The following is a 27,789-nucleotide window of genomic DNA, read 5'->3' on the forward strand; positions in this document are numbered from 1 at the left end:
TGCGCTTATTGTCATTCCAGTTTTTTTATCTACACACAAAACAGTCTTCATGGCACATCTCATGATACATACAGGGGAGCTTTCACTTTTTTTTTTTTTTTTTTTTAACCAAACTTCTTGAATATTGCTTTTTGCCAATCTAGTCTTAGAAATGGAGTTTCTGCAGGTTCACAGAATTTACCTGGTGATTGAGTACCATGTGGACTCCATGTGTCCTGATATCAACCGAGAATTCACCAAGAAACTCCAAGATGTCCTCTATGGTTGCAGCATATGGAAGCCCTCGAAGACGTATGCAGTCTCTGACATTGACCGGAGGAATGAACGGCTGAGGTAGTACAGGGATAATTGGGGGTGTCGGGAGCGGGATTAGAGGTGTAGAAGAGTATCTGTTCAGAACCTGCGGGAATATGAAGCGTATCTAATCAGTTTCAGACTCCAAATAAAAACTTAAGAAAAAAAAAAAAAAAACTTGCTGAAATGTAGGACAACATAAAACTGCTGACAATGGATTGGTTTTAGAATCAAAGAGAAACAAAAAAAAAAAAAAAAGCCACGTTACTGGACTATTGTTCTATTCCATCTAGTAATATCACTTTTTTCATACCTCGAAAACAATTGTTGGGTTGGGTTGAAGGGCGTGAAAGGTTTCACAAAGTTATCAGTGACAGGTTTAGTGGTGGATGAAGACGCAACACGCTGCATCCCTAGTCTAATAGATGTACGGCACATGGGTGGAACAATGGTGCGTGCGGAGGTAGAAGTCGCACATGAATGGTGGTGGTTGGAGATGCCCCCATAGCTCCACACCCGTATTATAAAGGGCAATGCTAGGTGACTGGGCTGAGAAGCTGCAGATTACACATACGATGACGGACATTGTTTGGTACCTTGTTTATAAGGTGATTGTCATATATAAAGTTGCCCATGATCTATTATATGCCCTGAAAAACAGAAGTTAAACAGGTGCACAGAATAGGTACCTGGTTCTGCAATTGGCAGACCCTAGATCTTGGTGCACCCACAGCTCACATATCAAACATATAGTAAATTTCCTCCCATATCAACCCAGTAGAAGCTTCAAATGCAATAAGTCCTAGAAATAAAAGCCAACAAACCTGCTGCACCTCCGCTGCCGTGCTCCTGAACAGCTCAATATATCGCTTGCCCAGCAAGTCCTTGTGCTTCTTTAATGCATTTTGTGCATATTCCTCACAGGCAAATAACACAAATGCGTCTCCTGTCGGCCGGCCGTCAGGGTAAGTAACAAACAAAATCCCTTCTTTGCCTCCAGTTACGGGGCAGTGTTGGCCAAAGAACGTCAGCACTTCCTCGGCGGTGGCAGTGAACGGCAGCCCCCTCATGCGTACAATCACCTGGTTCTCTTTAGACAGAAACTGAGCAACTTCATTGGATGTGCCTAAAGAAAAAAGGAGGAGAGATCATTAAGGAGCACTCGCCGGAGGAATACATCCTTTGTTGTAGACGACCAGAAATATTAATGTTCTGCTGGAAGAAAAACCAGTATAATACATTACTAATCCCATACTGGCAACAGCTGATCTGGGAGGACCCAAGCCAGAAGCCCCGTCATGGTCCGCTTATGGACTAGCAACTGAGAAACGAAGAGAGACATCTTAGGGGGGGTTCTCCAACAAAAAAGGGTCCATTTCTTCAAAGAAATGACTTTTTCACGGGTCTTGTCAGTCAGACACTGCATCTTTATGAAAAAGGGGCCGGTACACAGTCGAGAAAAGTTGCATGAGTTGGATAATTTCCGCAGGATAGGCAACAAAAATTCACTCTAAAAAATGACCATAATGAAAAAAAAAACAAAAAAACAACAACCTAAAAAAAGGCAATTATACTTTGATATTTGGTTTCATTATCTTTTATAGAGTTTAAGGCTGCTTTTTTCCCCCCTGAATATTGCTGGCTGCAGAAGGAGATTAACTAAAATGTTAGAAAACGGTTAAGAGTTACAAACCCAGTGAGAATAAGCTCAATGATAGATTCTCAGTTAACTCGCTCTGCAACCAGCACAGTGCAGGGAGACAAACAACCTGAAAACCCAAATGGTGCAAATTGTTTAAAGAAACCCAATTTGATTTAATTTTTATTTTTTTAAAGCCCCAAATACACGCATTTGTGTGTATGGAGGGTGCCAGAGTCCAACCCAAAAGATGATGCAGTGTATAAATGAATACAGAATCTGACATCTAGAAAGGCTGGAGAGCCTCATAGGGCGTACAGGCCACATAATACAGAGGATGGGGAGTAAAGAGTTTAATCATTTGAATGGGAAATGTAGGGATATGCAGCGCCCCAGATTCCTGGTCGTTGCAGTACTGTGGCTCCGCCGCTAAGGGGGGCTATGGTACGTCTGATGGCACTGAAGGAGTTCATCTGACCAGGTATCACAGACACCAATACATTTCACAGTCTGGCCTCAAGGGGGAGCTAAGGGAACTATTAATTAGGCCACTCCTCACAATCTGGTAAAACTGGGGGTTAGGCAGGAAGTTAGAGAAGAAGCTGACTGGGGATTGAACAGGCAGCACCCTGTGGCAGAGGGTGTTGCAGGGAGAGACTCAGAGGGGTCCCTGTCAGGGGTGGGATCCTGACAGAGGCCTAGCAAACAGAGGAACGTTACGGGACCGCGCCTGCACGATATAGCGGCGGTACCCCAAGAAAGGACAAGAAGCGAGGTTTATTGTGCTGAGTGAGAAACGAGATCAACGCAACAAGGAGAATACCAGTAGGAGTCGTGCTGTAAGACGAGGCAACATCCTACTGAGGCGCATAACCGGTGGCCGGAACGCCGAGGAAGTATAGAGCTCCAGGCCAAACTTCAAACCTACGGCAGGACAGTCAGTTACAGGCGGGCTGTCTCACCCAGACCCAGGAAGACACAGGGGGGTAACAACAGGAGTGGGGCGACGCTGGAGTCCCGGAAGAGCTCCGAGCCTCCCCGTCATACGGGTGCGTCCTAACCGTAAGATCAGGGGGACGTAGAGGGAGAACATCAGAATCGAGTTGTGAGGGAACACGAGAAACAGAACAGTTGTGGGGACTATCCCGTAAGCACAGCAGGGGAGGACCACAACACAAGCGCAAGAAGGTAGGCACAGATTTCCACCTGCAAAGGGAATTCTGGAGGTGCCATCGGACCGGCCAGACTTGCGCAGCCCGGTTAACCGTATTCCGGATTGAGGACTCAGAAGCCTTCAGTAAAGAGGTAAAGAGACTGCAACCTGGTGTCCTCGTTATTTACTGCACAGCACTACCACCACCATTCACTCCCTTTCATTGAGCGCCCCTCAGCAGGGTCACGGACCGGGTCTAGCCACCGTGACAACCCCAGAGCAGAGACTCAGAGGCCCGGTACCGGGTACCCCTCGGCCCTGCGGCAGTGGGGGCGCTGCAGATACGTGGGGGGCTTGTGACTGGAGGAGGAGGTTAGGGGCAGCATTAGGAGGAGATAAAAGGAGGTGAATGGGATGGTTACCTCTTTCTGCCTGGGACACAGCCGCTCAGTCACCCGCCCAAATTAATTAATCAAATAAATATATAAAAATACATGTATCTGTCACAGTGGAAGGGGATAGGTCTGATGCAAAAGCTGGTTATTGGTAAGGTCAGTTTTGGTGGGAAGTCACTTGTGAGGAATCTTGTTGCGACCAGGGATATCTGTTGGAGGCGGCTTCTGGACAAGACGGATCTGTTATTATATATGTAATCTTTACATTAGTGATGAGCGAGTATACTCGCTCGGGTTTTTTAGAGCACGCTCGGGTGATCTCCGAGTATTTGTTAGTGTTCGGAGATTAAGTTTTCATGGCGGCAGCTGAATGATTTACAACTATTAGCCAGCTTGATTATGTGGGGATTCCCTAGCAACTAGGCACATGTACTCAGGCTGGCTAGTAGCTGTAAATCATTCAGCTAAAGCGATGAAAACTTAATCTACGAATACTAACAAATACTCGGAGAGCAACCGAGCGTGCTCGGGAAAACCCGAGCAACGAGTATATTCGCTCATCACTAGTATACATGGTTGTTGTTTGTAATGTTCTGCGGCGCCATTGTTGGGGTTGCCTCAAAGTGTATGTAATATTTAATGAAAGGCTGAAGCCAATTAGCCAAAGTCACAAGCAGTCGTGTATTTTATTCAAAGGGGTCAGTAAGGAAGTGGTTGGTGGGAATGGTAAGACTAAATTCCTTCTTGGATTGTCAAATTTTGATGACCACCCCTTCCCTCTACAAAAATAAAAAAAGCGGCTTTGGAGGGGGGGGGGGGGGAAGGAAGGAAGGGATCACGTTTCCTGAGGGGTCTTCCTCTTGGAGAACGCAACATGTTCGCCTGCCTGAAAAGGGGATCGTGTGCACATACCCTTACGGTGAATATTTACCTCCAGCTATTTTCAGGAAATCCTCTCCAGTTGCTTTGTACACCTAAGATAATAGAAATTTTAGTTAACATTTCTACAGCAGCAAGTTAAAAAAATAAAAAAAAAAAATAAATCCATTCCTGGAAGCGTACCTCAATGTATCTGTTGCCCATGTGATGTTTGTGTCTCTGCAGCGCCAAATCTCTGTGTTCCTCGCTGACAAATCGCACCAAAGCTTCACCGTTTCTTCTTCCCTGGGCATTGAGACACAGAGCAGCTCCACCCCTATACATGCATTACACAGGAATTATACAGGGGACACACAGGAACTACAAAGACCCCTTACTGAACCGTGCAAATATGTCAACCCATATGAGAAGTGGATGAGAATGTGGAACAATGAGCTCAATTTGAAGACCACAGTTCACATCGTCATTAAGGAGAATAGGCAACCCCCTAAATCAAAAAGATCCAACCAGCAACAATAGGTTCACAGCAAACTAAAAAAAAATATTAAAAAAAGTTATGACATGCAAAGATCAAATAGATCATAGTACCGTCTACAAAATTACGCCAAAAGGAACAAGAATAGAATTTAAAACCATACTAAACACTGCGACCAGAAAAAGTGGAGAAAGGGGTGGAAAAACGCACACACGCCGCTGAAAAACCAGTAAGGCATCCTGTTTAGCAGAGACCATAACCTGCCTTGTAACCTGCGCTAATCTTACCTTCTGTAATGCAGGGTGTATACAAACCACCCCTTTAAGAAATGGGAATTTCCCAACTGGGAAAAACAAACAAAAAAAAACAAAAAACAGAAAAATGACTAAGTCACATACACACAGCATAAAATACAAAAGGAATTTAGGACAGAAGTAAAAATAAATAAATCAATCAATAAATAAATAAAAAATAAGGAAGGAATGGAAGGTGCAAAAACTCACTTTGCAATATTTAAGCCCTTGAAAAACCGGGCAATGTCCTGGTCCGATGACTGCCATGGTAAACCTCGTGCTCGGATTATGGTGTTATCATCAATTATTTCCAGCTTGCTGCTAAAAAATAAAAAATAATGAATAGGCAGAGTGAAAAATGCATCAAGAAAGAAGAAACAGAAGCGAGCCTCCATTATCAACACAAATGTAAAAACAGTCCTTGTTGCCAATACCAACCATAGTAGATTCCCCTTAAAACCCTATGGGTGGGCTTAAAGGGAATCAGTCACAAGGTTTTTGCCATGTATTCTGAGAGTGGCATGATGTAGGGGTTAAGACCCGAATTCCATTTATGTGTCACTTACTGGGCTGCATACTGTAATTCCGATTAAAAAAATAAAAATAAATAAAAATAATCACAGTTTTCTCTACTGCAGATCTAGCGGAGCTCAGAATGCTGAGCTGTGTATAAACCAGCCCACACCACTGATTGCATAGGCAAAAAGCTACCACAGTGTACACAGAAAACTTCCAATCACTGGTGGGGGCAGATGACTAAGAGCAACAAGACACCTAGTCCTGTAGTGAATCTCCTGCTAATAAAACACCGATTTTGTTGAAAACGGCAACATGTAGCCTAGTTAAAAATAAATAAATAAATAAAATAATGACACATTGCTGGAAACAGGTCTACCCCTACATCATGCTGATCTCAGACTTCCTAGCTTTTCCACCTTTAACAAGACTATATACATTTTTTTTTTTTAGTCAAGGGGCTGTGGTCCTCAAGAAGAGATCTACAGAAGAGGAGAATATGAGCTCACTTGACTAGCTAGATTAATAGAAGCAAGAAAAAGAAAAAGTTGAAAACAATATAAATAACTTCTAGCAAGAGACGGGTTCTATTTAAAGGAGATTTAGTGCCTCACACGTGAGTGGAGAGATGTAAGGTGCTACTGACATTGTGTCAGCTGCCACCTGACCGGCATTGTGCGCCTGTCCTGCTAGAATAGGATGCGTGCACAATACCTGGCAAGTGTCCATCCATTCAATATTAGAAGAGTCTCATTTCACCACGTGAAAGTAAGAGGTGCTGGATGACCCCTGTGAGGATCCCACCTAAAGCCAAGTGTATGTAAGGCAATGGCACATTAGGGAAATTGCAAGGTAAGGAATTTTTGTAATCCAATATGTGACTGTGGCGCTATGAGCCGACACATCATCCCATGTGATTTAGACGTAGCAGATGGTTTCCTTCGTTTCTTTAAAATTAAAGTTTAGTAATAATTAACAATATGACTGGCAATTAAAACAGGAAAATATAATGAGGACTCACCAGGTACCAGACTCAAATTTGTAGTTTACTCGTTCAGGGCCTGAAAATTTGTGACCTAAAAAAATAAATAAATAAAATTGTAAAAAAACCACAACTCTGAATTAGAGAAGCCATTAGCTTTATTAAATTTCGAACCAAAAGAAAAAAAAAATAAATAAAAGATTCCCAAAACACCTCAGCAAAGGGGTGGAATTACTTTATTACCATAGGGATTTGCAAATTAAAGAGGACATGTCTGGTTTAGAAAACTCGTTTTAGATTCCCCTTTTGGGAATCCTCATTAATTGTCCCCCTATTCAGGACCCTCCTACCCACGCACTGATGTGAAGACCCAATATTTCACACAAAGTGCAATGATTTTCATAGGATCTCTATAGTCCTTCAAAATGATCAGTCACCAGACTACACAAGACAAACTGCATGCATTATATTGATCTTAGGCCTGATGGGGCTAGTGTACTCACTTTGCAAGATCAGTTCTAGCGGACCTTGAAATGCTCAGGATTACAACAGCCAGGGGACTGTGACATGGATTTTCAAGTTGCGTACACCAGCCTTATCAGGTCAGAGACCTTTCTAAGCATTGCATGCAGTTTGCATTGTGAAATCTTGTGATGGACCCACTTTAAAATTGTAAAAACAAGCAACTTTGCAATTTTAATCTTATTTAAAATCCTCTGTTCAAGAATGGAGGGATATTCAAGATGTGATTGTCTAGGTTACCAACCACAGCTGTAGTCTGTCAGGATGGCCCAACAGGCGCAGTGCTTACAGGCTCTTTTCAATAGAGCCCTGTAAGCACTGATCTAAACTTGGCAGGCGCTCATAATCGATCCGGCCAGCTTTAGTGTCCCTGCCTTATTCCGAAGCTCCTGCAGCATCAGGATAGATCAAAGTACAAAGCAGAGGAGCAACCGTGCCGCTGGTCTGCACTGTTAATCTTCAAGAGCGCACCGCCACTGGCAATCAAGAAGCTAGGAGGCAGAGGAACGGTGCGCTCCCAAAGACTAAACCTGAGCACAAACCTTTAAATAGTAGATGCAGTGCTCCTCAATTCGATTGTAGTTGCTAGGCGGGGCTTCAAACAGCAGGATATCCTGGTCTCCGCTTATTGTTAAAGGGACTGTCCGCGCAGAATGACTTCAAGTACAGGTGCCTTTGACATGATCAAATATTTAAGTGCTTCTTTCCATCCACTTGTTTTCCCTCCATCTCCAATCCCCTCTCTGACAACTGAGGGCAGCGATCGAGGGAAAACAAGCAGGTCGGAAGGTGCACCGAAATGTTTGGCAACGCCAAGTGTGCACAGAGCGCCTGTGCTTGGTGTGAACAGTCGTTATGTGTTGACTGAGTCCCCTTAACTCATTTCACTAAACATTTTTAACTCTTATTACAATATTTTATGTCTTGGTTAACAGTTCTAACGCCACTATTCAAAAATTATCAGATCCTCAAAATTAGGGGAGCCAAGTCTACCGAAAAAAACAACATCATTGACAATTTTATTTTCCTGGCATCTGATTAGAAGGTAATTTCGAACGCGTGGTAAACAAGGCATTTGCAAGATAAACTGAAAAAAAAAAAAAAAAGGGACCGTCTCCTGTTACAGAAGAACAATTCACTACAAATGCGCCGGAAAGGAAAAGAAACTTCTGCCATTGAATCCCCGAAATTATTTTGGCTGCCCATGTAAGCAAGTTCACAAGTGACAGATCTGAGCTAAACTTGTACACAGGGTATGTAAAAAATAAGTGCACAAGCTGTAGAAGCAACCTTGCTCATATGTATGGACCAGATCTAGAAATTGACAAATGTGAAGGCAACTTACTGTAAGGCTTGGAAATCAGCGTTGCAATAATGTCTCCCATAGCGTCCACTTCTGAGGCTCCATGGGGCATCATCATGTCCTGTTCTTCCAGACCTAAGTCTGCAGATATCGGGTTAAGGAGAACTAGGCAGTGATTGTGATGGGAGAAGGTAAGTGACTGCAAGGTGACATCCATATCTGGAGCAAAAGGCGTTAATCTTTGGCTACTTCAAATATCCCAGCACAAATTCTAAAGCATAAGTGAACATTTAATACAAGAGTCTATAGGAGTAACACTTCTCCTTCTGGAGAGTGACATGCCATGCAAGGAGACTTGTAGGCCCTGCAATATTCCTCTGCAAAATTAAATATGCAAAATTGCCTCTTTTGAGAGGAAGACGACGAACTCTAGTGCCACTTATTACAAATAGAAACCCTAAAAGTTAATATTGACCATTGCCAGAACTTCAGATTAAAGCCAAATCAGAATCTTAAATTTGCAGATGTGTGTTTCGTGGGTGTGGACCCTCCTCAGTGCAAAGCATGAGATCTGATCTGGCTGTATGATGGGCTTCAGACTGCACATAATACAAGTTAGTCATAAAGAGCCAGTGCTGTAAGAAAGGCCCTATGCGCAATTCCTAACATGACCCCCAATGAAAGTGCCATTTATAAAACTCATGTGGCGGAAAGACCTTGGAGCTCCTTAAGACACTGGGGCACTGATGCAACAACACCCCCTGTACAGAGCTCTCCTCCAGAAAAGCTAGCATAACTATTCTTCTGAGATGTTATCTTGCTGGATCTCTAATTCACGGAGGTGGTTCTCAGTCCTTTCTCAAGTCACAGAATGGAGAAGTCATAAATTTGCTTATTGTGTTTGGGGAAAAAAATGAATTTAAACCACTATCATGCCAAGCTAATCAACTCCAACTTTCTTAAGGCTCTGCTCATGGCATGGTTTATTTTATTAAAGGAGCCATGACAGACTGACAAGTCTTGGGATGGAACCCATCACTAGAAGGGTCCGACGTTCCTCCACCGCTCACATCTATAGTGAGGAGGAGTGTTTATGTGAAGCGGTGCCACTCCATTCACAGCCAAACAATGCTCGGCAGCTCTGCCAGCCTGGCTTTAAACAGATCTGCAGAATGCATGCGCCATTCAAACTATGGAGGAAGATTGTGGGACCTTTTTTAAAGAGTGGTGGGAGTCCTGTTGATGGGAAATTGTGTTTTGGGTGGGGGTATCCCTTGAATAGTGGTTTTTACATAGGACTGCAGGTAAGCCTACTACAGAATCCAAGCAGAGTTCACAACAAATTCTTCTCCGCTACATCGAAGAATAAAACTCAGTACTCAGTCAATCAGAAATGTAATTTATTAATATTTCATTATTTTTAGCCTTTCTTCATAGGTTTATGACTCACCTTTAAATTCATCGTTCTGATTAAAAAATATTAAAAATTTTTAAAAAAGTACACGATGTGGTGGGAGTGGAGCGCCCAGGACGAGCTCTACCCAGACATGTTCTCGGCATAACACATTAGCATGTACTGAGACCCAGCCCTTCCCATTATTACCACCAAGTATCTTGTCGCTGCCTGTACAAGTCAAACACATCAATTGGGTTTTCACGATATTTGTTGTGCAATGATGCAGAGAAACAAGTTTTTTTTTCCTTCTTCATTATCATCATCTGGCAGCTTAACTAGTAGCTAAAATGTTAATCTTGGCTGGGAGAATAAAAACCAAGTGCACCTTGACATGCAACTAAGTCACTACTAACAATACTCTGAAGACCTTTGTATGTACATATGTATATGCACACACGCACCTCACAGAATTAGAATATCATCGAAAAGTTAATTTACTTCAGTTCTTCAAGACAAGTGAAACTCATTATATAGAGTAATTACAAACAGTGATCTATTTCAAGTGTTTATTTCTGTTAGTGTTTGTGATTATGGTTTACAGTCAATGAAAACACAAGTCATTATATCAGTAAATTAGAATAATTAACAAAAAACACCTGCAAAGGCTTCCTAAGCGTTTAAAAAGGTCCCTTAGGCAGGTTTCACCCATAGGGGTGGAGCCGCATATTCATCACTGTAATGAGCAGTACCACGTGACCGCTCATACAGAACAAGCTGCGGTGCTGAGAGGAAGCATCGCGGGAGCTGGGTAATTATTTTAATGCCAGCGGGCGGGCGCACAGGGAGTGGGAGGCAGGAGGTGACCGGGAACTTTATTTTAAAAACAAAAAAATACATGATTTTTCATTCCTTCTCTCCAGCGAACGCTGCTGGGGAGAAGGAATGAATGGCGGCTTCAGCACCACACGCAGGGGGCGAAAGCGCTTATTGTAGCGCTGTCTCCTGCACGGTCCGTGTGGTACTCAGTCGGCACACGGCTGCCGCACGTGTGCCACGTGAGCTCACGGATACGGATAACTCCGGTACCGATTTTTCCGGTACCGGAATTATCTGGACGTGTGAGACTGGCCTTAGTCTGTTTCGGTAGCTTCACAATAATGGGGAAGACTGCTGACTTCACAGATTTCCAGAAGGCAGTCATTGACACACTCTACAAGGAAAGTAAATTTTGTATTTCATTTGGAAATCAAGGTCCCAGAGTCTGGAGGAAGAGTGGAGAGGCCACAATCCAAGCTGCTGGAGGTCTAGTGTGAAGATTCCACAATCACTGATGGTTTGGGGAGCCATGTCATCTGCTGGTGTAGGTCCATTGTGTTTTATCAAGAACAAAGTCAGAGCAGCCATCTACCAGGAAATTTTAGAGCACTTCATGCTTCCCTCTGCAGACAAGCTTTTTGGAGATCAATGGAGTATTGTCAAGAGGAAGATGAGAGACACCAGACCCAACAATGCAGACGAGCTGAAGGCTGCTATCAAAGCAACCTGGGCTTCCATAACACCTCAGCAGTGGCACAGGCTGATCGCCTCCATGCCACGCTGCATTGATGCAGTAATTGATGCAAAAGGAGCCCTGACCAAGTATTGAGTGCATTTACTGAACATACATTTCAGGATTTTAAAGTCATTTTTCAAGCTGGTGTAATAAACTATTCTAATAAACTGAGATAAAAGACTTTTGGGTTTTCATTGGCTGTAAGCCATAATCATCAACATTAACAGAAATAAACACTTAAAATAGATCACTCGGTTTGTAATGACTTAATATACGAGAGTCACTTTTTGTATTGAAAAACTGAAATTAACTTTTTGAGGATATTGTAATTTTGTGAGAAGCACATGTATACACACACACACACACACACACACACACACACACACACACACACACAATATATATTTTAGTGCAAACCCTCACAGTAATTCACGTTACAGATGTTTCAGCCAAGTCAGTTCTGTTCTCCTGAACATGGTGGTTTTGTGGTTGTTTTGGTGGCACACAGATTTACAGTTGTACAACTGTCTGCCATGTGTGAACACCTTATGGTGGCTGCTCCTTGGATATTAAAAACTATAGGGACTATTTGCATACATGCATTTTGTGCTAAAAAAAACCAAACTATATTTTGTGCATTATTTGGCTTTTAAAAGACTGAACTATTTAAAACGAACTGCAAACTCTCCCAAAAGAAGGAGCTCAGATGGCTCATTCGATAGCCAGCAATAGGTAGGACAATGGAGGAGAAAACTTAATGAAACAATCGTAAAAATTACGTTATAAAAAAAAAAAATCCTACATCTAAAGATGTCCCTCTCCTTTAATTTCTTAGGTTATTGCATTCTTTAGAGAGTCACCGACAGACCTAGCTGAAGTAGCAGTCACACCCTGGTCCTGAAGTTTGTTGTGGAACAGAGGGCTCCTCTACCACAAAAGACACCACTACTATACTAAATAAGAGGTGAGCCTAAAATGTACCTCTGCACCCCTCCAAATCAGTCAGTGCATGGGACAATCACAGTAGGAATGTCTGACTTGCAAAATTACACAGGGACATTTGTCTTTTTTGTCCACCAGGGCAAAAAGAATGGTTTAAAAAGGTGTACTCAAACTAGTGATGCGCATTTAGCCAAATCTGCTGACCATCTAATATGTATGGAGGGGCTCCCGACTCTCCTACTCCACATCAGGGAGAACAGAAATCGGAGAGTTGGATTTCAACATGCCCAATACTTGTGACCTCAGATACATTAGGGACTTTCTCCCTTCTTTCTGTTGAGAACATATGTAGGTTGGATTGCACGGAGCATGTACACACGTGGTCAAAATTGTTGGTACCTCTTGTTTAATGACAAACCCACAATGGTCACAAAAATAACTTGAATCTGACAAAAGTAATCACAAATTAAAAAAAAATTATTACAATGAACAAATGAAAGTCAGACATTGCTTTTCAACCATGCTTCCACAGAATAAAAAGAATAAAACAAAACAACTAACTCATGAAATAGGCCCGGACAGAAGTGATGGTACCCCTGAAAAGAATGTGACAAAAGGGACATGTCAAATCAAGGTGGGTCCACTAATTAGCATCACAGGTGTTTACAATCTTGGAATCAGTGAGTGGGCCTGTATATAGGGCTACAGATACTCACTGTGCTGTTTGGTGACATGGTGTGTATCACACAACATGGACCAGAGGAAGCGAAGGAAGGAGTTGTCTCAGGAGATTATAAAGAAAATTATAGACAAGCGTGTTAAAGGTAAAAGTTATAAGACCATCTCCATACAGCTTGATGTTCCTGTGACTACAGTTGCACATATTATTCAGAAATGTAAGATCCATGGGACTGTAGCCAACTTCCATGGACGTGGCCGCAGGAGGAAAATTGATGGCAAATCAAAGACCGATAATACGAATGGTAACAAAAGAGCTCAGAAAAACTTCTAAACAGATTAAATGTGAACTTCAATCATAGTTTCAATGTAGTTGTGCATCCTAGGTGCCGTGGATGAGAAGATGTGGGTCCACCATGCTAGAATATTTCGTCGGTAAGTTCTATTTATGGCTAGGAAAGCAGTAGCGTTGAGGTGGATGGGGAGGGGGAAAATCTCCTTCGAATAATCAGCGGACGAAACTAGTGAATTATATAATTCCTTATGAAAACATTACATAGAAACAGAGGATGTCCCCAGAAGTTCCGTAAGATTTGGGAAAGGTGGTGTAACTCGCCATTGACCCACTTGGCTCCTAATGCTGTAGTCTCTTCAATCTCGTGATACAGTCCCTAATGTATATCTCTTCTAGACCATGAAAGTGATGATTTGTGTAGGCTTAATAATATATGTGTCTATTATAATCTGACCTGGTACGAGCTTAAAACTTTTATAAAGAATCTGTTGGTTAGGAGGTGCAATGTCTGGTAGAGTACATTGCGCTGAATGCCATGTTTCATTTGTTTAGTTTGTTTATTATTGAAAGTGTGATGTTATATCTATGTCAATGTGAACGATGATTATACAGATTTTGACTTTATACTACCGTATATTGTCATATGTTTGTTATCTTATTCTGTGGAATCTTTCAAAAAAAACAGGATTTTTGGTTGCTTACCGTAAAATCTGTTTCTTGGAGCCTCCATTGGGGGACACAGGAACCATGGGTGTATGCTGCTGCCACTAGGAGGCTGACACTATGCAAATAAAAAAGTTAGCTCCTCCTCTGCAGTGTACACCCCACCGACTGGCATTATACTCTTCAGTTAGTGAGAAAGCAGTAGGAGATAAGTAACAAGGTTGAAAAACCATAACCACAAACTTGAGAATTGTAAACAGAAGAACAGTCATAAAAACATATAACAGAAACATTGGGAGGGAGCTGTGTCCCCCAATGGAGGCTCCAAGAAACAGATTTTACGGTAAGCAACCAAAAATCCTGTTTTCTTTATCGCCTCTCATTGGGGGACACAGGAACCATGGGACGTCCCAAAGCAGTCCCAAGGGCGGGAAAAAAGACTGCCATCAGGTCAGAGGACTCACCACTGCCGCCTGCAAGATCCTTCTGCCTAGGCTGGCATCCGCCGAAGCGTAGGTATGGACCTTGTAAAATTTGGCGAACGTGTGGATGGAAGACCAAGTTGCCGCTTTGCAAAGCTGTAGGGCGGAAGCCCTGTGGCGCACCGCCCAGGAGGCGCCGACTGCCCGGGTAGAGTGAGCCTTAATCCCAGGAGGGGGCACTCTGTTCTTGACCCGGTAAGCCTCCAAAATTGCCATTCTGATCCAGCGAGCAATAGTCGCCTTAGAAGCCGGTTGGCCTCTGCGCGTGCCATCAGGAATGACGAAAAAGGAATCAGTCTTTCGAAAAGTGGAGGTTCTATCCAGGTAGATCCTCACAGCCCTGACAAGGTCCAGCTTGTTCAGAGAGCGCTCCAGAGGATGAGTCGGAGCTGGACAAAAGGAAGGTAAAATGATGTCCTCGTTGAGGTGGAAGGTTGAAACCACCTTAGGAAGAAAAGAAGGTGGAGGTCGGAAGACCACCTTATCCTGGTGAATGACCAAAAACGGAGGTCGGCAAGACAGAGCCGCCAACTCGGAAACGCGGCGAATAGACGTGATGGCCACAAGAAAGGACACCTTCCAAGATAAAACTGATAGAGGAATCTCCCGAAGGGGCTCAAAGGGAGAAAACCTCAGGACGTCCAGTACCAGGTTCAAATCCCATGCATCCACAGGGGCCCTGTACGGCGGGACAGTGTGGGCCACTCCTTGAAGGAAGGTCTTAACCTGTGGCCGAGAAGCTAAAGTCTTCTGAAAGAGGATGGAAAGCGCAGAAACCTGGCCCTTCAGGGAGCTAAGAGCCAGGCCCGAATCCAGTCCTGCCTGAAGGAAGGCCAAAAGAGAAGGCAGGGAAAAGGTCATGGATGGAACGCGGTTGGACTCGCACCAACGGAAGTAAGCCTTCCAGGTACGGTAGTAGATCCTGGAAGATGAAGGCTTCCGAGCCTGAATCATGGTATGAATCACCCGGTCTGAAAGGCCGGACGCTCTTAGAACCGCGGTCTCAACAGCCACGCCGTTAAACTGAGCGACCGAGAATTCGGGTGGCAGATCGGACCCTGAGACAGCAGATCGGGCCTGTCTGGAAGGCGCCAGGGGGCGTCCGCGAGGAGGTTGACGAGCTCTGCGAACCAAGCTCTCCTGGGCCAATCCGGGGCGATCAGGATGACCGGCACTCCTTCCGCTTTGATCTTCTTCAACAGTTTGGGAAGAAGTGGAAGGGGTGGAAACAGGTAAGGCAGCCCGAACTGTGACCAAGGGATGGCCAGAGCATCGACGCCCACTGCGAGAGGATCGCGAGACCTGGAGACGAACTGCGGAACCTTCCTGTTCATTCGAGACGCCGTGAGGTCCACGTCCGGAGTCCCCCATCGAAGACAAATCTGATGGAAGACCTCCGGATGCAAGGACCATTCCCCTGCCGCGAGGCCCTCGCGGCTGAGGAAGTCGGCGGCCCAGTTGTCCACGCCGGGGATATGCACCGCCGATATCACTGGAACTGTAGCCTCTGCCCAAAGGAGGATCCTGGAGACCTCGGCAAGGGCTAGGGAGCTCCGGGTCCCCCCCTGATGGTTGACATATGCCACGGCTGTGGCGTTGTCCGTCTGGACCCGGACTGGCAGGCCCCTGAGAATAGTTTCCCAGTGGCGGAGGGACAGAAAAATGGCCCGAATTTCGAGGACATTGATTGGCAGAGACGACTCCTGCAACGACCAACGGCCCTGGACCGTCAGGTGGCGAAACACCGCACCCCAGCCGAGCAGGCTGGCGTCCGTCGTCACCACCTGCCAGTGAACTGGAAGGAAGGACCTGCCCTGGGAGACAAGAGGAGACGTCAGCCACCAGTTGAGAGACTGTTTGACCCGAGAAGAGAGACGGATTGGCCGATCCAGGGAGAAGACAGACCTGTCCCATTGAGACAGAATGGCTTGCTGGAGGGGCCGCGAGTGAAATTGGGCGAAGGGAATCGCTTCCAATGTTGCTACCATCCTCCCCAGAGCCCTCATGGCCGAACGGAGAGAGAGAGGCCGAGGACCCTGGAGCAAGCGTATGTCCCGACAAAGAGTGGATTTCTTGTCTTTGGGAAGAAAGACTCTGGACTGGCGAGTGTCGAAGAGCATGCCCAGAAAGATGATGCGCTGAGAAGGGATAAGGCAGGACTTCTTCCGGTTGACCAGCCACCCGAAACGGACTAAGGTGTCGATAAGAATAGACAGGCTTTCGTGGGCCTGAGCAAAGGACGGAGCCTTGATGAGGATGTCGTCGAGGTAAGGAAAAAGGACCAGGCCTCTGACCCTCAAGATGGCCATCAGTGCTGCCATGATCTTTGTGAACACCCTTGGCGCGGTTGCTAGGCCGAACGGCAGGGCAACGAACTGAAAATGTTCCCGGAGCACTGCAAAGCGCAGGAAACGGTGATGTCCAGGAAAAATCGGGACATGTAGGTAGGCGTCCTGGATGTCGATTGAGCACAGAAACTCCTGGGCCTCCATGGAAGCAATTACTGAACGAAGAGATTCCATCCTGAAGCGTCTCAGATGAACTCTCCTGTTCAGCAATTTGAGGTCCAGAATGGGACGAACCTTGCCGTCCTTTTTCGGTACCACAAAAAGGTTCGAGTAGAAACCCGTGAAACGTTCTTTTTCTGGTACGGGAACGATAACCCCGGCTTTGAGGAGAGAAGCGATGGCTGCAAAGAAGCCCGGAACTAAAGCGGGATCTCTTGGAGGACGGGATTCGAAGAAACGATCCCGGGGTCGTGAAACGAACTCGATCTTGTATCCCGAAGATACAACTTCCCTGACCCATGCGTCCTCTACTGCGGAAAGCCAGACGTCCCTGAAAAAGAGAAGACGGCCGCCCAACCTGGGAGTTGGGCTGGAGTCTTGCCGAGAGTCATGCAGAGGTGGATCTTCCAGTCCTGGACCTGGAGGATCTACCCTGGGAATAGCGAGGACGCCAGGACGGAGTGGGTCTAAAGGACACCGCCTTCTTCTCTTGACGTGCCTGTGGCCTCTGTTGCTGCTGGGAAAAGGAGCTAGACGCCGCGAAACGGCGAAAAGGCCGGAAGGGACGAAACTGCCGTCTAGGAGGACGACGAGGCTTAGCCTGGGGGAGAAGAGAACTTGTACCTCCGGTGGCGTCTTTAATGATTTGGTCCAGCTGGGAACCAAATAGACGAGAGCCCTGGAAGGGCAGGCTGGTAAGGGACTTCTTGGAAGATAAGTCCGCCTGCCAGGCCTTGAGCCAAACGGTCCGGCGGATGGCAACAGCATTGCTGGAAGCCTGAGCCGCACAAGACGCGGTATCCAGGGAGGCGGAGACCAGGTATTCACCAGCGTGGGAAATTTGGTTGGCAAGCTCCGCTAGTTGCGCGGGAGGCGCCCCGTCCAGGATACCGCGACGGAGATCTTTGGCCCATTTGGAAATAGATTTAGAAACCCAAGTAGAAGCAAAAGCTGGGCATAGCGCTGCCGCAGCCGCTTCAAAGGCTGACTTCGCAAAGGATTCTACAACTCTATCGTTAGAGTCCTTCAGAGATGCTCCGCCGGACAGTGGAAGCACAGTGTTGGTGGACAGCCTGGAGACAGGGGGATCCACCGAGGGAGAGACCGTCCAATTGGCGGTAAGTTCTGGAGGAAAAGGATATAACACACCCAGGCGTTTTCCCCTCTGAAAACGTCTGGTCGGGTTCTCTCTCTCTCTGGACAAGATTTCCACGAATTCAGGATGAGGAGCAAAAAACTTGGAAGGTGGTTTGGCCCGTCTAAACGAAACCGCCTGATCTGCGGGTTCCGTAGAGGGATCCTTGATGCCACAGGTTTGGTTTATTGCCCCAATGAGATTCTGGACCATATCCCTCATAGTGGCGATTTGGTTAGAATCCAGCTCCGAAAAATCCTCCGAGGGCGCATCAGAGAGAGCCTCGCCTGACTCAGGGGAGGAGGTTCGGGGGGACACCGACCGCCGGGGAGGGCCGTGTGGCGAGATGGAACGCGAAGAGGACTCAGACCGACAGTCCTGCCTGGACCTTTTGTGGCGTATCAAGGAGGGCTCGGGCGGTGGTTCCTGGGACCCGCTGGCTACTGCGGGGGTCTGCAGAGGTAATCGATCCAGCACGGACACCAGGGTTTGAGACACCCGTGTTAAATCGGCCACCGATTGAGACAGAGTGGAGGCCCAGCCTGGGATGGGGGTATCACTCTCGGGCGGATCGGCCGGGGGAACCTGGGCGGTGGGAACAATTGGGTTGCTGCAGGCCTGACAGAGCGGAGAGGACTGACCTGAGGGAAGTTTGCTGTTGCAGGACGAACATGCAAAGAACTTGACTATGGCAGAAGAGGAAGAAGTAGGAGGACGGGAGCGGCCCCCTTTAGAATTAGACATTTTGAGAGGTCCCTGAAGAAAATGCCAGCAGGTTAGGGGACAGTGAGGCAGAGGGGGGTGTCAGTCTGCAGTGCAGCTACTCACGGACCCGGTCCTGGAAGATGTCCCACTGTCGGGTGAAAAACTCCTGCCTGAGGTGCTGTATACTGCGCAGTGCTGTGCCGAAGAGATGCGGTGCGGGCCGCACTGCGTGGGCTCCAATGCTGAGTGTCCCTGGAGGAAGGCGGGCGGGGCCAGACACAGAGGCGCCGGTGGGTAGGGCACAGATGTCGGGCGGGAAAAAAGCCCGCCCGCAGCAGCGGAAGTGGAGGGGCGTGAAACCGGAAGTAGGCCCCGGCAGAAGCTGGGACCTAAATTAGAGGCCGGCGCCGCCGGAGAAAGGAACCGCGGCGCCGGAGCAGTGCGCCGCACGGACAGAATAGCGCGGCGACCTGCTAATGCCCCCCTAGAGACCGGAAGAGGCGGGGTCGCGGCGCCAGAAGTAGGCCCCGGCAGAAGCCGGGACCTAAATTAGAGGCTGGCGCCGCCGGAGAAGAGAATCGCGGCGCCGGAGCGGTGCTCAGAAGCCGGCGCCGACCGCAGGAATAAGTAGCGCGGCAGCCCCAAGAATGCCGCGCAGAGGACACATTGCGGCCACCGAGCGGTGAGGCCGTAGAGCGGCGCGGCAGTGGAAAGCCAGACGTCCCCTGCCAGGCTGTCACGCTGTAAGAGGGGACATTGTGGCCGCCGAGCCGTGCGGCTGCAGGGAGAGCCCGATGAAGGGTGCAGCTAAGGTGTGATCCCTAAGAAACACCGCATTAAGGTACTTCTACTTCCCCACACTGCGAGGAAGATCCCGGGGGGTTGGAGAGGAAATACTCACCTAAACATCCCACGCCGTTACTAACCTGAGGGGAAATGAGACGTCCACGGAGCCATGATGGACGTCCTCGTCTCCTCCAACCGACAGGCTCTGGTGGGCGAGTGGGTGGGGGACGGATGCAGGACCGGACTTCTAAACACGCTGGTGTGCTAGGCTCTTGGTCCTGCAGAAGGATCTATGAGGATACGGGGTGGCAGTACACGCCGTACTCATAGTCCGAAGTGGGAGTACAGGTGTGACTGTTCACCCTGTATCCCTCCGGAAATCTGAAAAGAAACGACGCACATTGAGGTAGATAAGGGTCTAATGAAAGACCCGTGTCCACCTCCTACTGACACTAAGCTAAACTGAAGAGTATAATGCCAGTCGGTGGGGTGTACACTGCAGAGGAGGAGCTAACTTTTTTATTTGCATAGTGTCAGCCTCCTAGTGGCAGCAGCATACACCCATGGTTCCTGTGTCCCCCAATGAGAGGCGATAAAGAAAAGGTAAAAAAAAAAAAAAAAAAAAGCGAACTTCAAGCTCAAGGAACATCAGTGTTAGATCGCACCGTCCATCGTTGTCTGAGCCAAAGAGGACTTCATGGGAGATGACCAAGGAGGACACCATTGTTAGAAAAAAAAAAAAAAAAAGCCAGATTGGAATTTGCCAAACTACATGTTGACAATCCACAAAGCCTCTGGGAGAATGTCCTATGGACAGATGAAACAAAAATAAAACTTTTTGGCAAGGCACATCAGCTCTAAGTTCACAGACGGAAAAATAAAGCATATTAAGAAAAGAACACTGTCCCTACTGTGAAACATGGAGGAGGCCCTGTTATGTTCTGGGGATGCTTTGCTGCATCTGGCACAGGGGGTCTAGAATCTGTGCAGGATACAATGAAATCTCAAGACTATCAAGGATTCTGGAGAGAAATGTGCTGCCCAGTGTCAGAAAGCTTGGTCTCAGTCGCAGGTTATGGGTCTTGCAACAGGATAATGACCCAAAACACACAGCTAAAAACACCCACGAATGGCTAAGAGGAAAACATTGGACTATTCTGAAGTGGCCTTCTATGAGCCCTGACCTAAATCCTATTGAGCAGAGGTGTCAAACTGCATTCCTCGAGGGCCGCCAACAGGTCATGTTTTCAGGATTTCCTTAGCATTCCATAAGGTGCTGGAATCCTTCTGTGCAGGTGATTAAATTATCACCTGTGCAATACAAGGAAATCCTGAAAACCTGACCTGTTGGCGGCCCTCAAGGAATGCAGTTTGACACCTCTGCTATTGAGCATCTTTGGAAAGAGCTGAAACATGCCGTCTGGAAAAGGCAACCTTCAAACACGAGACAACTGGAGCAGTTTGCTCTTGAGGAATGGGCCAAAATACCTGTCGAGAGGTGCAGAAGTCTCATTGACAGTTACAGAAATCGTTTGATTGCAGTGACTGCCTCAAAAGGTTGTGCAACAAAATATTAAGTTATGGGTACCATCATTTCTGTCCAGGCCTATTTCATGAGTTTTATTTATTTTTAAATTCTGTGGAAGCATGGTTGAAAAGCAATGCCTGATTTTTGTTCATTTTCATAGATTTTTTTTATTATTATTACTTTTGTCAGATTCAAGTTATTTCTGTGACCACTGTGGGTTTTTCCGGTCATTAAACGAGGGGTACCAACAATTTTGACCATGTCGGTATGTGTATGGAGGGGGGAGGGGGAAAAATAGCCGCCAACAGAAAGCATCCAGCCCAAGGTCTTCTGAAGTATATTGTCACCTTTAGTCTTGGAACAAAAAGCTTCAAATGTGACACCAAAAGGAGAGAAAAATAATTCTCACATCTGCTGACGCTGTGAATAAATTGGGTGGATCACAGGGATCCAATTACGCACTTAAACAACATTTTTTTTCTTCAGGGAAAGGCGGTTGCAAGCTAGGTGGAGTGACTCACGGGAACAGCCAAGAAAACTGTACTCACCCCGCCAGAAGGCAGCTATAAACAAACCAAACTGGCTCAGCAGGCTTGACATATATAGGACCTGTCATGTCGAATGATGCGCTGTCCCTACCTAAATGTCTACGGTAATCCATCAGACATAAGAGTACCTGAAGTATGTGCAAGACATTATTCACCTCTTTCATGTACAAAATAATACTGCCAGCGCATTATAGTACTATAAGGAGATGGAGTCTCATATCCCATCTAGAATAGAGGACCAATCAGAGCTCTATTTAAAACCTAAAATGCAACCGATGAATATATACCCCACTCTGTAGTCCGTGCTCTACATACTACTACCCTGTTCACTGCAGAGCAAATCAACAGAAATTGTTTTCTTTCCTGCTTGTCAGAAGAGGAGCAGGAGCCTTTGCTGTAAAAGAGGGAAACTAAGCAAGGACTATATTGCCAGCTGCCAGAGGGTGGAGGAGACTGATTCTATCCAGAAGCCTCAAAAAAGTGGCAGATTTACAGCATTTACCAAGATCGTCACATGACTTGCGAAGATTCATTTCTGCTTTCATCTTAAAAACAGCAATAAAATATTTTCAATTTTTAAGATAATTTTACACGTGTCCCTCTTCGTGGTGCTGCTGCTTATCTGCACTGCTTTTGGGAAGTTTCTGGATAGAATCAGTCTCTTTAGCCCTCTGGCAGCTAATATTAGAATGTATAAATATATAATATACTATATTTTTTTTTTGTTCTGTTACTGGAACCAAAAATTATAACCGTAGTGCTGGACAATACATGAAAATACGGATTATATTCGAAAGACCATTTACCAAGGTTTTGTCTTTATTTTATTTATTTATTTTTTTTTAAAACATGCTGTGCTATTTTCTGCCAGAATTTGCTCTCAGCGCGTCCTATACAAATGGTTCAATCATTTATGAATCAGGAATGAATGCAAATAATCTCCATAATCATTATCCCTGGTTCACAGAAACCTCCTTCAAGCTGCAAATGTTCTTTACCAGGCACAACAAATATTAGGATGATAAATATTCATCTTCCTTACTGTGCACAATGAAGACTTAGTAGTGATTACGTTTTCACACCTGGGGATTAAGATATGTTGGAAGGTAACGTTCCAGGACTTCTCTAGAGTTTTTGCTTAAAAATTTTTTTATTTTTTTTTTTCTATCTTGTAACAAGCCGAAACTAAAACCCAGGTTGGAAACTCAAACTGGAAAACAAAACCGTAGAACATTAGGCAGGGATGGCAAACATGAAAAAAAACGAGATTTACTCGAAGATTAAATCCAAAAAGTCAAGAACCAACATCAAGACTGCAGCATTTTTTTTTTTTTTTGCCTCGAGGAAGCCACCCGAAACATTTCTTAGCAAGAACACACACTGTGCAAACAAAGAACCAAACACATCCGGGATGTGACAACTGAAGGCATTTAAACAAAAAGATACCAATAGAAATTGGCATTAACTCCTAGGATTATAGTCATAAGAACATTGATTCACTATTATACCCTATATGGATTAAAAACAAAAAAACAAAAAACAAAACAAAAAGGAAATGGCTTAGCCAATATGAAGTTGAGGACATGCAATTGGTAATGCAGAATTACTTTGCTGGAATTATAAAAAATTTTCTATGAAATATCTGTATATGAAAGACAGGCCCGATTGTCTGTACAGAGGCGTGAAACGCTGATTGGCTCCAGAGTAAATAGCTTCTGCAGTAAGCAGCTCTGCCAAGAGATAATGCAATAGAGGTAAAGCAAATATAATCTCAAGGTGTGGATTTTCCTGCACATTGAGAATATCCACCCAAACGTTTTTCCTCCAGAAGCTCAAAGTTCCGTATTGCATGGGAAGACAGATCTTATTAGTCTTTATTAAAACACCGACTCCCAAGCTCCATTCTGTGTGTGGATAATCATTCTGTGGGAACAGAAGTGCGGCCAGCCAGTCCAAAAAGAACACTAAGGGTATGTGCAAACGTTGCGGATTTTGCTGCAGATCCGCAGCGTTTCTGCAGCTGCGGGTCCGCAGCAGTTTCCCATGAGTTTACAGTTCAATGTAAACCTATGGGAAACCAAAAACGCTGTGCACATGCTGCGGAAAAAACCGCGCTGGAACGCAGCGGTTTACAATCCGCAGCATGTCACTTCTTTGTGCGGAATCGCGGCAATTCTGCACACAATTGATCCGCTTACTTCCCACATGGGGCTATGCCCACCATGCGGGAAGTAAGCGGATCATGTGTGGATGGTACCCGGGGTGGAGGAGAGGAGACTCTCCTCCAGGCCCTGGGAACCATATTTGTGTAAAAAAAAAAAAAAAAAAAAAAAAGAGAATTAAAATAAAAAAATAATGATATACTCACCTCTCAGCGCTGCACACAGCCGTCCGGTCGCAGGGTTGCTATGCGAGCAGGACCTGCGATGACGTCACGGTCACATGACCGTGACGTCGCGGTCACATGACCGTTATGTCACCAAGGTCCTTCTCGTGTAGCATCTTTGGAACCGGACCGCCGCGTGCAGCGCCGAGGAGATCGGGACGTCGGAGGGTGAGTATAACCATTTTTTAATTATTTTTAACATTACTATTGATGCTGCATATGCAGCATCAATAGTAAAACAAGTGCAGGAGTAAACCCGCAGCGGAAACAGCAAGACAAACCGCGATAAATCTGCAGGGATAACCGCAGCGGTTTTGCCCTGCAGATTTATCAAATCCGCTGCGGGAGAACCCGCAGAGGACCCTTCCTACGTGTGCACCGTTTAACAGCTGCAATTCTTCAATATAGCCTATTTTATGGATAAAATGATTATAAAATAAGTTACACCCTTTAAGGATCTAAGCTTTCACCATTCCTCAGGTGATGAGTATGATCCAAATAATTAGGCATTCCCAGATTTAATCTGCACCCATGAATAAAAGATGAACTTCAGAAATTGGCCGATGCTCAATGAGAATTATTGCTGCAGAGTTACTAGATTTTTTTTTATTTTTTTTTAATTTTAATAAAGGGAGAAACCTTTACTTTAATTATTTTAAGAACACACTGTACACTGCAAACAATCCCTTTTTGTTAATATTAATTGACGTATATACAAAAAAAAAAAATTTGAAATGTCCAAGAGCCTTAGGCAATACTTAAAAGAAAAAAAAAATTAAAGTTCTCACAAAATCCTTAAATACCCATTTATAAATTAGATAGAAAGTTGTCCGAGATGTCAAGTTTCAACCAACACCAGCGGTTGTCAGGTGGTTCGGTGACACGAACAATCATCTGTTTCATCTGATGCCCGATTACTGAGAGTTCATTATTGAAACACTGGTCAGCCATGTTGAACATTTTCCCTAAATAATAAGCCCTGGCCAAACAAAACCCAATACGGTCGAATCAGTGCGAGAGGTGTTTTTTTCCGCTGACGAATGAGCATTCATTGGCCTATTCTTTTGTCTACGATATATGGGAGCCTTTACCCCCCCAAAAAAAAAAAAAAAAAAAAATCTAGATATAGGCAGGATTTAATTGATACAGGCAAAACCAGATACTTTGGGTGACCAGCAACCTTGCCAATATGTGACTACAATCGACCAATATAACACTGCTAGCCTCCGATGATTCAAGCCGTGACCAACACTGGAGAAACAAATAGGGGCAGCTAGTTAGCTTGCAATGGAGTTGTTTAGTGTGAGCCTTTCTTACAGATCGGCCACAGAGCAGTAACGTCAATTCAACTATGCTAGGTGAATCTATAAGGACACCATAAGCAATGTTTAGTGAGCCAATAACCAGATTTTACTTTTAGTAACTGGGTACTGCCAGGGGATCACCCCTCTCCCCATCAGCAAGACTTAAATTTTACAGCTCTGGATGCAGACAATGGGATAATGAACAAAGAACAGCACGGCTGACCCCAATCCATGCAAGCCTAAGCCCACTTCAAAGCAGACATGTGACCACTATAGGGTCTGGAGGGTGTAATACAGATATATTACAGGGATATGAAATTGGTCTTAAGATTTCAAGGATATATAGCTTGCTTGGCACATGTTAGCACATGGTTACATGTAAGGACACTATGTGGAGGATTCTTAGATTCTGTATTGGCAGCCGAAAGTCGCAGTAAAAACATTGGTATGTGAAGAAGCAGGACAAGATTCTTGTGTGACAGTGAACTTTGACATTTTAATGAAAAAAAAAAAAATCTCCCAGAGGTGACAGCATTTTAAATCACCTGATGTCAGAAATTAAGTACGGTAATTTTTTTTTTTTGCTGCAAGCCAATGGCTTACATACCATAGATGCTGCAATTGGGCGCTTAAAGATGGAAAGCCCAGCTCTAGTGAGTCTTAACCACCTTTCTTACTGGGTGGAGAGAACCTTCGCAAGGTCCTAGAAAAAAAATATATATATTTCACGAAAGGGTGCAGTCTCTACAAATTATCTTTTATCAAGTTAACACAAATTAGGCTACTTTCACACTAGCGTTAACTGCATTCCGTCACAATGCTTCGTTTTGCCGAAAAAACGCATCCTGCAAAAGTGTTTGCAGGATGCGTTTTTTCGCCATTGATTAACATGAAGCGACGCATTGTGACGGATTGCCACACGTCGCACCCGTCGTGCGACGGATGCGTCGTGCAGTGGCGGACCGTCGGGAGCAAAAAACGCTACATGTAATGTTTTTTGCTCACGACGGTCCGCTTTTTCCGACCGCGCATGCGTGGCCGGAACTCCGCCCCCACCTCCCCGCACCTCACAATGGGGCAGTGGATGCGCTGGAAAAATGCATCCGCTGCCCCCGTTGTGCGGCGGAGACAACGCTAGCGTCGGGAACGTCGGCCCGACGCACAGCGACGGGCCGAGCCCGACGCTAGTGTGAAAGAAGCCTTAGGGAACTGTTCTTAAAGAAAAAAAAAACACATTTAAATTTTACAATTTTTTTTGTGCAGTACATAAAACTAAGCTGTGGCATACTTCTCAGCGTTATATATAGCCCAGCATTGTGACAATTCCTGCCGTGATAGGGATTTATGGCATTATCTCCACCTTTAGGCAATTGTCATTTCAGAAATTTCATTTATCAGTTCCGGCTTACTAATGTGAAACATTTCAAGAAAAAAAAAAAACAAGAAAGAAGGAAAAAATAAGCAGTGCACCTATGCAGGACAAAGAACACGGATATAGCACATGACAAAAATCAACAGAGGAGTGTCGGAGCTGAACTCCTATTACAGGCTGCGAACACGACAGTAACACTTTCCAGATATTCACTAAATTAGAGATTAAATTATGAGCGCAAATAAAATATTTGATAAAGACACTTATCTTTCAACATTTTTTTAAACACATGCATAAGGCCAAATACTGACAACTTAAAGCTTGAGAGTCATTGTGAAAAATCTGATCTGTGATCGAGCCCCTTGATTGTCCCATGCGCACCGTGCTCAGACGTACACAGCATATAAAATTCGCAAGATGGCTATTTCCAAGATTATAACAATTTAGGAAACGCCCATGCACCGGCCATTTAAGACATTGAGGTTCTCTTCTCTGGCACCTGAGCCGTCCCAGAGATCGACTCGTGTTCACCAAAGCAAGAATCACCGCAAGTCAATGGCTCTCAGCTCTGGTTCCAAGAATTGACCTGATGAGCGAGCCCTCTGGCAATTGGGGCTGCAAATTCTGCTTCACCTAGAGGAGCTCTGCTGCCGTCAAGCAAATTTCGTCCTTCCCAGCCATTATCAAAGTGAAATCCACCCTTTTTTAGTTAGGACTCTTACATACAAAAAGGATACAACTTGCCATTGCGGTGACATCGAGTTCACCCGTTTCATCGGCTCCCGGGCAGCATTTCATGAATTCTTTCCTCAAGTCAAAGAAGGAGTAAAAACATTCAGGAAGAAGGATATTCTGCAAGGAAAGAAAAAAAAAAAAAAAGTTTGATGTTAGCCGAGTTTATTTTTATTTATTTTTTTATTTTTATAATCAAGGTTTTAACGTCCTTAAGTCCAAGTTTAGACATGCTACAAACTTGTGGACCAGTCACATCTGCAAATATTGGCTCCAACTTGCTCCTTGTGCAGCTCCATGTGCTCAACCGAATAGCAGAGAGGTATA

The 27,789-nt window shown here is 45.2% G+C and overlaps 1 protein-coding gene across 5 annotated transcripts in view; it reads right to left on the reverse strand.

Moving 5' to 3' along the window:
- ESRP1 (epithelial splicing regulatory protein 1) overlaps positions 1-27,789 on the reverse strand; it is a 90,921-nt gene that overhangs the window by 20,887 nt on the left and 42,245 nt on the right. For 4 of the 5 annotated variants that reach the window (XM_077270949.1, XM_077270953.1, XM_077270954.1 and 1 more), the window contains exons 4-11: positions 27,468-27,582; positions 8,494-8,592; positions 6,666-6,720; positions 5,339-5,449; positions 4,544-4,676; positions 4,413-4,455; positions 1,119-1,420; positions 182-400 (exon numbers count right to left, since the gene is read on the reverse strand). In XM_077270949.1, the coding sequence (XP_077127064.1) occupies positions 182-400; positions 1,119-1,420; positions 4,413-4,455; positions 4,544-4,676; positions 5,339-5,449; positions 6,666-6,720; positions 8,494-8,592; positions 27,468-27,582 (1,077 nt within the window). The remainder of the gene's footprint in view (positions 1-181; positions 401-1,118; positions 1,421-4,412; positions 4,456-4,543; positions 4,677-5,338; positions 5,450-6,665; positions 6,721-8,493; positions 8,593-27,467; positions 27,583-27,789) is intronic. The other variant, XM_077270951.1, reaches the window with a different exon arrangement.

This window comes from Ranitomeya variabilis, chromosome 6 (genome assembly GCF_051348905.1).
Source record: "Ranitomeya variabilis isolate aRanVar5 chromosome 6, aRanVar5.hap1, whole genome shotgun sequence".
Classification (NCBI taxonomy): Eukaryota; Metazoa; Chordata; class Amphibia; order Anura; family Dendrobatidae; genus Ranitomeya; species Ranitomeya variabilis.